Source organism: Taudactylus pleione, unplaced genomic scaffold (assembly GCF_031769625.1).
Source record: "Taudactylus pleione unplaced genomic scaffold, aTauple2 ptg000080l, whole genome shotgun sequence".
Lineage (NCBI taxonomy): Eukaryota > Metazoa > Chordata > Amphibia > Anura > Myobatrachidae > Taudactylus > Taudactylus pleione.
This window is the reverse complement of record NW_028284482.1, coordinates 9,792,933-9,806,575: the sequence shown is the minus strand read 5'-3', so window position 1 is coordinate 9,806,575 and position 13,643 is coordinate 9,792,933. Positions and strand designations below refer to the sequence as shown.

Genomic DNA, 13,643 nt, shown 5'->3' with positions numbered 1-13,643 from the left:
AAAACCACCCTTCCGGGTTTTGGTTTTGGATCTGTATTTTTTGGGAAAACAGCTAAAAATCACAGAATTTGTTTTTGTTTTGTTCCTATGCTATAACCTCAATAACATAAATTTCCACTCATTTCCAGTCTATTCTGAACATCTCACACCTCACAATATTGTTTTTAGGCCAAAAGGTTGCACCGAGGTAGCTGGATGGCTATGCTAAGCGACACAAGTGGGCGGCATAAAACACGTGGCACTGCAGTGGCAGACAGGATGGCAGTTTGAAAAACTGGGCCCCAAAGAGTACATAATGCAAAGAAGAAAAAGAGGTGCAAGATGGAATTGTCCTTGGGCCCTCCCACCCAGCCTTATGTTGTATAAACAGGACATGCACACTTTAACAAACCAATCATTTCAGGGCCAGGGTCTGCCACACGACGGTGGCTGAAATGATTGGTTCATTTAGGCTCCCACAAAACAAGCTGGCAATTAATCTGTCCCTGGCTCTACAGAGACACTTCATCCTCATCCACCAATTCCTCATCCTTCAGTGTTGTGTACATCCTAATCCTCACAGAGTATTAATGCGTTCCAGCTGGAATCCACCACCACAGGTCCCTCTGTATTTTCTGGAGGCTAGTCTACCCAAAAGAATTGATCATTAATTTTGATGAACATCATCTCCTCCACATTCTTCCACATGTGGAATCAACCTCCTATGCCTTTCGCTGACGAGGTTCCTGGCTGCACTAAAAACTCTTTCAGAGTACACACTGGAGGGGGGGGCATCTTAGATAAAATAGAGCCAGTTTGTACAGGCGCCTCCAAATTGCCTCTTTTTCCTGCCAGTATAGGTACGGACTGTCTGACATGCCTACTTGGATGCTGTCACTGATGTAATCCTCCACTATTCTTTCAGTGGTGACAGCATCATCTGCAGTGACAGTAGACATGTCAGAAATTGTTGGCAGGTCCTTCAGTCCGGACCAGATGTCCAAGCTTGGTCCTGCCTGCCCTGCATCACCACCAGTGGGTTGGTTAGGATATCTAAGTTGTTTCCTGGCATCCCCAGTTGTGGGAAAAAATGAAGAAGGAGCTGTTGCCATGTCACGTTCTGCTTCAGCTGACAGTGTTTTCACCAGGAGGTCTTTGCACCTCTGCAGGCTTGTGTCCGCCGGAAAGAGAGACATCACATAGGCTTTAAACCTACGATCGAGCACGGTGGCCAAAATGAAGTGGTCTGATTTCAACAGATTGACCACCCTCGAATCCCGGCAAAGTGGATGAAGCCCTTCATCCACAAGTCCCACATACTGAGCGGAATCGCTCCATCTTAGCTCCTCCTTCACTTTCTCGAGCTGCTTCTGCAAAAGCCTGATGAGGGGAATGACCTGACTCAAGCTGGCAGTGTCTGAACTGACTTCACGTGTGGCAAGTTCGAAGGGCTGGAGAACCTTGCACAACACAGAAAACATTCTCCACTGCACTTGAGTCAGGTGCATACCCCTCCTTTGCCTATGTCATAAGTGGATGTATAGGCTTGACTGGCCTTTTGCTGTGTCTCCATCCTCTGAAGCATATAGAGGGTTGAGTTCCACCATGTTACAACCTCTTGCTTCAGGTGATGGCAGGGCAGGTTCAAGAGTGTTTGCTGGCACTCCAAACTTCGGCCACCAGTCGCTGAATGGCGAAAGTGGCCCAAAAAACCAAAAGCATCTTCTGCATGGCCCTGTTATTTTTAAAAAAATTCTGCACCAGCAAAACATGGGACATGGGACGAGCTAGAATTTGCCCAGATGTAATGCCCGCACAATATTGGTGACGTTGTCAGATATCACAAATCCCCAGGAGAGTCTAAGTAGGGTAATACATTGGGCATTGATTTCCCTCAGTTCCTCTAAGATTTTGTCGGTGGTGTGCCTCTTACTGAAAATGGTGATACACAGCATAGCTTGCCTTGGAACGAGCTGGCGTTTCTGAGATGCTGCTACTGGTGACGCTGCTGTTGTTGCTGCGTAAGGTGATACATATACCCAGTGGGCCTTCGGTCATATAGTCCTTAGTCTGCCCTGTTCCACTTGTCCACATGTCCATGGTTAAGTGGACATTGGGTACAACCGCATTTTTAGGACACTGAGGACACTTATTCTGTCGTCTCTGTACATTCTCGGTAACGCCTGCCCAGTGAAGTGGAATCTAGACAGGATTTGCTGCCGGTGATACACTACCTCCACCAATTGTCTAAATCCCACTACACTAATGACGGATACCGGACACATGTCTAACACCAACATAACTGTCAAGGTCTCAGTTATCTGCTTTGCAACAGGATGACTGCTGTCGTACTTGATCCTCCTCGCAAAGGACTGTTGGACGGTCAATTGCTTAGTAAAAGAAGTAGTGGTGTTCCAACTTCCTCTCTGGGATGATGAACAACTCCCAGCAGCAACAGGAGCAGCAGTAGGAGGAGTCCCAGATAGGAGAGGAGTCAGTCATGCCAGTGACATGGCCTGCAGGACTACTTCTGATCCTGATTGAGGAGGAAATTAATGAGGAGGGAGTTGCTGGTGTGGTTTGCAGGTGTTTGGATACAACAGGACAAAGGGATTTAGGTGTCCCTGGACTGCTTACGGTCTTAGCCACAGTTTCTGAACTTGACAGTAACTTTTTATGAACATGCTGCAGGTGACGTATAAGGGAGGATGTTCCTAGGTGGTAAAAGTCCTTACCCCTACTTACTACACCTTTACATAAGCTACATATGGCAAGACAGTTGTTGTCCGGATTTGGATAGAAATATTTCCAGACCGAAGAGGTGGATTTTTTGGTCTTCTGCCCAGGCATGACGATGGGCTTTTTCATCCCATGAACAACAACTGTCTTCCCCGGTGCCTGATTTAAACAAACCACATCACCATCAGAATCCTCTTCGGCAACTTCCTCCTCAGTGCCAGCTACACCAATATCCTCATCCTGTTGTACTTTAACAGTGACATCTTCAATTTGAATAGCAGCAACTGGACTGTGGGTGCTCCTTCTAGCACTTGCAGAGGGCGTGCGAATGGTGGAAGGAGCCACCTCTTCCCGTCCAGTGTTCGCAACCGCCGACACACTTGGATTCTCCTTGGGGATTTGTGATATCTTAGAATGCACAGTTCTTTGCTGTGCTTTTGCCAGCTTAACTCTTTTCATTTTTCTAGCTGGAGGAGGAGGGCTTCCATCGTCATGTGAAGCTGAACCATGAACATAGGCCAGGGCCTTAGCCGTTCCTTGCCACTCCGTACCGTAAATGGCATATTGGCAAGTTTACGATTCTCCTCAGATGATTTAACATTTTTTGGGGGGTCATTTTACTGAACTTTGTTTTTTTGAATTTTACATGCCCTCTACTATGACATTGGGCATCGGCCTTGGCAGATGACGTTGATGGCATTTCATCGTCTATGTCATGACTGGTGGCAGCAGCTTCAGCACTAGGAGGAAGTGGTTCTTGATCTTTCCCTATTTTATCTTCCAAATTATTGTCCTCCATTATTTTAATGGAGTGCATTATTTTTATTGAGTGAATAACCCCTGTAAAAATTATTTGGATTAATTAAATAGAGTCAACTGGAGTGAATACACAGCACAGGGCAGCGTACCCCCACATCACCCAGGGCAGCCCCTATAAAAATTATTTGGATTAATTAAATAGACTGGAGTGAATACATAGCACAGGGCAGTGTACCGCCACACCACCTAGGGCAGCCCCTGTAAAAAATATTTGGATTAATTAAATAGACTGGAGGCGCGAAATGTGTAAAGTCCAGGTCTCGTGAGAATCTGACACAAGGATGATGACGTTTTGCCTCGTTCCGGGAACCTAGTCTGGCGGGAAAACCCGAGCCGGACTCGGTTCCCGGCTCGGATCGGGGGGGCTCTTGGGATTAGGATTTCGAAAAATCTGAACCGGCTCATCCTTATTATATAATATGTACAGTGCCTTGCAAAAGTATTCACTCCCTTGGCTTTTTAGCTTTTTTGTTACATTACAACCTGTAATTTATTTATTTTTTTTATCTGAATTTTATGTGGTGGATCTGCACAAAATAGTCTAATTTGGTGAAGTGAAATTAGAAAAATATATATAAAATAGAATCTTTATAAATAAAATTCTGAAAATTGACATGTGCATATGTAATCACCCCCTTTACTATGACACCCCATAAAAGTTCTGGTGCAACCAATTACCTTCAGAAGTCACATAATTAGTGAAATGAAGTCCATCTGTGTGAAATCTAAGTGTCACATGATCTGTCAGTATAAACACACCTTTTCTGAAAGGCCCCAGATGCTGCAACACCACTAAGCAAGAGGCATCACACCTTGAAGACCAAGGAGCTCTCCAAACAAGTCAGGGGCAAAGTTGTTGAGAAGTACAATTCAGGGTTGGGTTATAAAAAATTAGCCAAATCTTTGATGATTCCCCGGAGCACCATCAAATCCATCATCATCAAATGGAAAGAACATGGTACCACAACAAACCTGCCAAGAGAGGGCCGCCCACCAAAACTCGCAGACCGGGCAAGGAGGGCATTAATCAGAGATGCAGCACAGAGACCAAAGGTAACCCTGAAGGAGCTGCAGAGTTCCACAGCCGAGACTGGTGCATCTGTGCATATGACCACAATAAGCCATACACTCCATAGAGCTGGGCTTTATGGAAAGGTGGCCAGAAAAAAGCCATTACTTAGTGATAAAAATAAGAAGACACGATTTGAGTTTGCCAAAAGGCATGTGGGCGCCTACCCAAATGTATGGAGGAAGGTGCTCTGGTCAGATGAGACTAAAATTTAACTTTTCGGCCACCAAGGAAAACGCTATGTCTGGCACAAACCCAACACATCCCATCACCCCAAGAACACCATCCCCACATTGAAGTATGGTGGTGGCAGCATCATGCTGTGGGGATGTTTTTCAGCAGCAGGGACTGGGAAACTGATTCAAGTCGAGGAAAAGATGGATAGTGCTAAATACAGGGATATTCTTGAGCAAAACCTGTTTCAGTCTGTCTGTGATTTGTGACTGGGACGGAGGTTCACCTTAAAGCAGGACAATGACCCGAAGCATACTGCTAAAGCAACACTCAAGTGGTTTAAGGGGAAACATTTAAATGTGTTGGAATGGCCTAGTCAAAGCCCAGATCTCAATCCAATTGAGAATCTGTGGTCAGACTTGAAGATTGCTGTTCACAAGCGGAAACCATCCAACATGAAGGAGGTGGAGCAGTTTTGCCTTGAGCAATGGGCAAAAATCCCAGGGGCAAGTTATGTTGTCCTAAATGTTGTTTGATTCACAATATATAAAAAAACACAACTTCACAGTTGTAGGCATGTTCTGTGAAATAAATGATGCACACCTTCAAACAATCCATTTTAATTCCAGGTTGTGAGGCAACAAAACATGAAAAATGCAAATGGGGGTGAATACTTTTGCAAGGCACTGTATGTATATACAGTCAGGTGCATAAATATTGGGACATTGACAGAATTTTCATATTTTGGCCTCTATTCACCACCACAATGGCTTTGAAATTAAACAAACAAGATGTTCTTTAACTGCAGACTTTCAGATTTAATTTGAGGGTAATTACATCCAAATCAGGTGAACGGTGTAGGAATTACAACGGTTTCTATATGTGCCTCCCACTTTTTAAGGGGCCAAAAGTAATGGGACTATCAACTCAAAAACTATCTCATGGACAGGTGTGGGCTATTCCCTCATTATTTAATTATCAATTAAGCAGGTAAAAGGTCTGGAGTTGATGCTAGGTGTGACATTTGTATTTGGAGTCAATTGCTGTCGACTCTCAATATGAGATCCAAAGAGCTGTCACTATCAGTGAAGCAAGACATCATTAGGCTGAAAAATCTAAACAAACCCATCAGAGAGATAGCAAAAACATTAGGTGTGGCCAAATCAACTGTTTGGAACATTCTTAAACAGAAAGAAGGCACTGGAGAGCTCAGCAACACCAAAAGACCCAGAAGACCACGGAAAACAACTGTGGTGGATGACAGAAGAATTATTTCCCTGGTGAAGAAAAACCCCTTCACAACAGTTGACCAAATCAAGAACACTCTCCAGGAGGTAGGTGTATATGTGTCAAAGTCAACAATCAAGAGAAGACTTCACAAGAGTGAATATAGAGGGTTCACCACAAGATGTAAACCATTGGTGAGCCTCAAAAACAGGAAGACCAGATTAGAGTTTGCCAAACAACATCTAAAAAGGCCATTACAGTTCTGGGACAACATCCTATGGACAGATGAGACAAAGATCAACTTGTACCAGAGTGATGGGAAGAGAAGAGTATGGAGAAGGAAAGGAATTGCTCATGATCCAAAACATACCACCTCATCAGTGAAGCATGGTGGTGGTAGTGTCATGGCGTGGGTATGTATGGCTGTCAATGGAACTGGTTCCCTTGTATTTATTGATGATGTGACTGCTGACAAAAGCAGCAGAAGGAATTCTGAAGTGTTTCGGGCAATATTATATGCTCATATTCAGTCAAATGCTTCAGAACTTATTGGACGGCACTTCACAGTGCAGATGGACAATGACCCGAAGCATACTGCAAAAGCAACCAAAGAGTTTTTTAAGGCTAAAAAGTGGAATGTTATGGAATGGCCAAGTCAATCCCTTGACCTGAATCCGATTGAGCATGCATTTCACTTGATGAAGACAAAACTGAAGGGAAAATGCCCCAAGAACAATGACCACCCACAGCTAGTGCGAGCGGCCAGGATGATGGTTGCGATGGTCAAGTCCATCGCGACCATCGGACTTGCGACTAGACCCTTATGGAAGGGTCTCGTTGCCGCAAGTCCCAGTGGACTTCTTGCTCTTACAGAGCAAGAAGTCCACCCACTGACATCACTTGTGATGTCAGTGGGGCCGGCCCTAGACGGTAGGCGTTCCCATGGGAACACCTCCATCTGGGCAGCCACGCCCCCGGCATGCCCACCAAAGGGGGCGTGCTGTCACTCAACATCAACAGCACGCCCCCTTTGTAGCGAGACCCAGAGCGACAGCTTGCCCGTTCCTATTCGGGTCTCGCTCATGCGCACGACGGATAAATTCCATTTCCTGACTGGCCCACATTGCCAGCACAACGTCGCTCTGCTTAAGTTACAGCTGTGTGCTGAGCTCCCAGGTACTCTGTATCTGAATGGTTCCAGTCCGTGAAATTCCAGTTCTAAGTCTGGTTAATGCAAGTCTCCATTTTCATTAGTACTCCAGTCTGAATTTCCATAGAGACTTGTTCCTACCTCCGACCATCGGTTCCTATCCAATATCTCCAGCATCAGTCCATCCCAATATCTCCAAACATCGGTTCCATCCTGATATCTCCAAACACGGTCCCAATCTGATATCTCCAAACATCAGTCCCAATCCGATATCTCCAACATCAGTTCCAATCCGAATTTACAAATATTGACTCCTATCCAATTCTATCTCAGTTCTGCATCATCGGTTCTACTTCATCAACACTGCATCATTGGTTCCAATCCGATTCAACATCATCAGTTCCAATACAATTCCTCATCATTAGTTCTACCTCATCGATCCCAGTCCGATATCTTCAACATTGGTTCAATTCTGATATAATCAACTACAGTTCACAATTCAACTTCCAGTTTAATAAATTTGTTCCATATCTGTTTTCATCTTCAGGTCAACCATCTCCAGCAGTTCCTCTGCTTCCTCTCTCTCTCTTCAAAACATGAGGAAGAGCTGGCTCAAACCATCCAGTTTCATACACGCCTCTTCAGTCTCCACTTCAGCCTCCCACGTTTGTTCCAGCCAACCTCAACCCTCAGACGTGACAGTGGGACAGGCAGCCGCATAGAGTCATTAATGTGTAGATCTGGTCGCACAACCAGGAAACATGCTTAAAGTAAAAATCAAAACTAGTGCAAAGTGAAATGTTATGTCAAAAACTCTTCTGAACAGAACAAACCCACAGGCACTAATTTGACCAGATTCTGTAAAGCTTGTGGTGTAAAGAGGTCAAATCATTAAGACTATGGGCACAGCCACATTAGAGTTCACATGGGCGCCATTACAGTTTCACATAGTTGATTGTAATGACAGAACACTACTAGGACTGGACTAGGACTGCCTGATAAGTTTAAAATGGGCTTGATACACCTCAAAGCTGAAGTCCATGTGGTACAGCAAGAAACTCCAGAGCTCAAGAAATTCGAAGATCTTTTCACTTTGATACCATTGGTAAACTCTTTGTCATTATCCATATGCGACTAGATGAGTCGATTGTCTACACAGTTTGTGCACCCAGGTGCATCCCAGTCACCATGAAGGACAATGTGCTTGTTGAATTAGACTGCATGACAAGGTTCATTGTAATCACCCCAATAGACAGACAAAGCAACACAGTGGGTCTCAGCCATGGTAGCCACAGTGAAAAAAGATGGATCGGTCAGGAGATGCGTAGACTCTGTGCACCTCAACAAAGCACTGTTGAGGCATCGATACACATTGAGAATGGTCAAGCAAGGTATTGCTGACATGCCTGAGGCAAAAATCCTCAGCACCCTGGATGCTAAATGTGGATTTTTTTCAAGATAGCACTGGATAAAGAGTCGTCCAGGTTTACGACATTAATGACACCCGCTAACGATATGCTTTTCTGTGTATGCCTTATGGCCTGACCACCAGCAGTGATGTTTTCCAATGATTCATGGAACAGCTGTTTGCAGGTTTTCTATGTGAAATAATTATCGATGACACCCTCATCTGGAGTTGCATGCAAAAACATGATGAGCTCTTCTGTCAAGTGCTGGAAAGGATCTGTGCCATAAACGTAGGGCTCAACCCAGACAAATGCAGATTCATGCATTGGAAGTTCCATATGTGGGTCACCTCCTTACTGATAAGAGGGGCAAGCCAGACCCTGAATAAATGGTGAGTATTCAGTAAATGCCATCCCATGAGAACAAACTCCATTTACAGCGATTCCTGGGAATTGATTACCAGTCAAAATTTCTTATCAACTACAATGAAACAACTGCACCAATATGACAGCTCTTTCATCAAGATTCAGAATGGTGCTGGCAGGAGCAACATCAGGCTGCAGTTACAAAATTCAACCTATGCTAACATGTCCTTCAGTACTTCAGTATTTCAATGTGTATTTACCGGGGGTGATTTCTGCAGATGTCTCAAAGCATTGCATAGGTTCTGAATGCTTTCAGAATAGCAATACCTTACCCTTCTACTCCAGAGCACTAGTATTTGCCTGCCACAAGATCAATGATTATGCATGCGCCTATTGTAAGATTGTAAGCTTGCGAGCAGAGCCTTCCTACCTATATATCTGTCTGTTATTACCCAGTTTTGTTCAATTAATGTTTACAACTATAAAGTGCAACGGAATATGCTGCGCTATATAAGAAACTGTTAATAAATAAAATAAATGGGCGACCTGTCACTTTTGAAATGGACCATCAGCCACTCATTACCATACTGAGGAAACCTCTATATAATACTTATGCCTGCATACAAAGGATGATGCTCAAGATGCAGAGATACAATCTGGATATTGTCTACAAGCATGACAAAAAAATATTTGTGGCTAATGCCCTCTCCTGGGCTGACTTACCTTACACTGAATGCCAATAAGTTGAGAATGAATATGATGCCATGTCTGTGCAGATATATTCCTCACACTAAATGGATGAAATCTTGGCAAATGATCTGTGCCAAACAACTGTCTCAACTCATACTACATGGGTGGCCCCAGTCCTCTAGTGAGATCTCACAGGATCTGCACCCTTTCTGTGCCATGAGAGATGAGCTTATGTTGCCTGATGGTGTCTTCCCGTGGGATCACAGATTTATAATACCATGCACCCAGCAGAAATACTATAAAAAGCAGCTCCACCTGGAGCACCCAGGCCTTGAAGCCACCAAGCACAGGGCTAGAGAATCACTATTGTGGTCCGCTATGTTCAGTAATATTGAAAGACAAGTCTCCATATGTGGTCCCTGCTATGCTCTCAAAACACATCAACCAAAGGAACAACTACCCAATATTCCTGATTTGCCCTGGTCTGTCTGCTGCAGATGTGTTTGAATGGAGAGGAAAAGAACATCTAGTTTTGGTGGACTCTTATAGGGTGGTTTGAGATTGATTACCTATCCAATCTCTCTAGTACTACTGTTATTGCTAAACTCAAGAGACACTTTGCTTCGCATTTCATGAGTTGAGAGTTCATAGTTTGCAAATACCTTGGACTTCACACACACTACCAGCAGTCCCCTATCATCAATTCAATGGGCTAGCAAAAAGAGCTCTCCGTTCAGCTCTTGGAAATATTCACACGTGATAATACCAATATTTTTGTAGCATTGCTTAATTTAATAAACATACCACAAGATGGTCTACCATCACCTGCTCAGCAGTTGTAACAGCAAGTACAAACACAAGCACAAACAGTACTTACCTGAAAGCTGATGTCCAACAAAAGAAGTTATGACTGAGCAGCACAACATCTTCTACATCTTGTTCCAGTCCAAGCTGTCCAAATGCAAAATCCTTGTGGATATGATAGAACTGCTACCATCCTGCTAATCTATACGTCCCAAATATTATGTGGTACAAGCTGAGGGTGCCATCTGTGAGTGTAAATGTTGTCACCTGCTAGGTATGCCTGAGGTAATTCCTACAGCAACTTTACCACTAACATAGTGGTAATTGTTCCATGTCACTCTTTCTCTCTCTCCCATTAACCTGTTGCCCTTGTTCACCCCATTATCTATATCTTGAAGTAAAGGATGTAAATGTACAGTATGACCTGGGCCGGGCAGATACTGAGTCATTTGTGCTCGGTTTGCTAGAAGGTCCCTGTTTCCTGGTCAGTCTGGTATGTTTGTCATGCTGAGTAATAACATTTGGTTTCACTCCTGAGCATTGTCACTTCAGTCTTTCTACACCCACATCTACAAAAAAAAGTTCCTAACTTCAAAAGAATTGTAAATTCATTTTTGAAAAAAACTGTTCTAAAGATGAACAAGTGATTAACTGTGCACATAGGAAGTGAAATAAATCTTAGAAAACCAGTTGGAGGTAGACAAGAGGTCTGTCACAAGAGAAATGGCTTCAACCAGAGGAGAGCTCAGGAGAGTCCTGTACTACACATAGAAACATAGAGGTTGCCAGAAAAGACTGAGGGAATTACTGTAAAGGGGCATATCCATTAGATGACTTTTTGAACGATGGAGGTTTGGTCGGAATGTTCAGCAAGTCGTCTAATGGATAGCCAGCAAGGATAGCGCGTGCATGCTGGGTCCTTGCCGACCCCGACTATCTGTGGAACATGTTCGTCAACCTGACGACGAGCATCAGGTTCCACATGTTCACAGATAGGTCGGTCTCCTGCACTGAATGAGGTTCAGTGAACGCCGTTCAGTGCGGGCACCGCACCCGGCGACCTGAAGGACTGAAGGCTAGACATTCAGTTTTTCAGGTCGCCTAATTGATAGGCCCCTTAAGTTAGTTAGTACTCAGGTGAATCATGTGTCTTAGAGAAACAAAAGAGAGACCACAGTAGGCAGCTGAAAAGGGAACCTTTGCAATACAAGGACTGTGTAGCATTTTTTGTTAGTTGTGCCCCTTCAGTGAAAGTAGCAAGTGGCTTTGCTGCCTGCTGGATAGTAGATTTGAGAAAGTGCCCTGAATGGAGGCTAGGTGTTTGCTGTTTTATTGAAGCCAGTTTAGTTTTACTGTACTGTCCCAATGACCAGAAGGCTATGGGCTTTAAATCTGATTGCATCACTAAAGGGTGATTCTCGGGACATTTACATACATTTACGTATACCACAATTTTCTTTTCTGATGTCCAAGTCTTAAATACTTTGTTGGTAGAAAATATACACCGAAAAATGTCACTACAGTAACCCGTTCCTTTTGCAATTTTTAAAAGCTCTGCATGATGCACAAGACTCTCTGATAATTTAAATAAGCAAAAGCACATGATACAAAATAAATAAATGCATACACATTGGAAACCAGCAAAGGATATAAATATAATATTTTTATTGAATTTAAACCTGTTTGCATGTTGCAGGGCAGAGGACATGTTTTTCTTCACAAACTAAACTATTTTAATCATCCAATATTTGTCCTTTATACTGTATATTGTGTCCTGTTTTCCTAGCATCAGTACGAATTTCAATGGTGAACATTTATTCAAATGAAATAATGAGCTGTGGGATTGCATTTGTTCCTAGTCATTGGCTCTGATTTCATGTAGAAATTATCATTGTGATTCAGCCAAAGTCCATGAGGAGATTGATCGAGTGATTGGGAGAGAGAGAAAGCCTGCAATGGGAGATGTGTTAGAAATGCCATATACTAATGCTGTGATCCATGAAATACAACGGTGTGGAGATATCACTCCCTTGGCTTTGCCACATATGACCTACAGAGACATGGAAATTCAAGAACATTTTATACCAAAGGTAAATGAGAGCTGACTTTTGGCTAATATGTAATTAATCTGCTTTTCTCTAGACTGCCATATATTTATTAATAATTATTTTGTTTTAGAAGATACTATATTACGGAAAGCTAGAATGAAAATTGTGTATGTTTCTTCATTATATGCATTTCTCTTTCCTCCTTTTGTATGTAGTTTCATTTTTCTATAACATGTTGGATTCACCTCCAGTTAAGTTATTCTCTGCAGCTGCATTCTGTTAATAATGCTGTACTCTGGGTTTCAAGGAAGAAGTAGAGAGAGCAGAGTCAAGGATGACCATCAGACAATGGATTTAGGGAAAAGAGGAGATGGAGATGTTATCAGCAGAGAGGGAGAGGAGGAGAGTGAAGACCCCTTGTCTGGGTTTCAGGATGCATTGTGATATCTAGCAGACAGCCAATAGATCAGAGGTGACACGACAATATTTGAGGGGAAAGATCAGGGGAAGTGAGGTAAATTTAGGTATCATTGGCATAAGGTTGATAATGGGGCCAAAGGAGCTGGCGAATTCAAAAATGGAGGAGCTGTAGAATTAGAAGAGAGGGGGGCCAAGGACAATGCTGTAATGGACCCAGAATGGAAATTGAAGTTGAAAAAGGGTAGAGGTGGGTGTAGAGACAGTGAAAGAGCAGTTGTAGGAGGCGTTGAACCAGTAGAGAGCTTTCATGGAACCTGGAAGATTTGAGGGTCTGCATGGGTAGGGGATGGTCAATGGTTTATATGCTACTGTGAGGTTGAGGAGTATTAGAATAGAGAAGTGTCCATGTTGAGGTTATCAGTGACTTTAATGAGGAGAATTTCAGTGGAGGGAAGGGACCAAAAACTAGATTGGAGTGGGTCAAGAATGGAGTGGGTGGAGAGGAAAGAAGAGAGGCAGTTGCACACCTCCAGCTCATGGAGCTTGAAGGCATAGGGAAGCAGTGAGATAGGATGGTAATTAGAGAAGAATGGGTCAAGCAGGGTCTCTTAGGGATAGGGAAGACCAGAACATGTTTGAAGGAGTAGGTGCCAATGGAGAGGGATATATGGACCAGGTTGGCAATACAGGAGGAGGAATTAGATGGGAGTTAGCAAAGGACCTGGGAGGGGATGGGTCAAGGGAGCAGGTGC

The 13,643-nt window shown here is 43.5% G+C and overlaps 1 protein-coding gene across 1 annotated transcript in view; it reads left to right on the top strand.

Moving 5' to 3' along the window:
- The window catches only part of LOC148532292 (cytochrome P450 2D15-like), a 95,020-nt gene that overhangs the window by 70,284 nt on the left and 11,093 nt on the right, over nt 1-13,643 (top strand). The window contains exon 7 of the mRNA XM_088468061.1: nt 12,326-12,513. Coding sequence (XP_088324187.1) covers nt 12,326-12,513 — 188 coding nt within the window. The remainder of the gene's footprint in view (nt 1-12,325; nt 12,514-13,643) is intronic.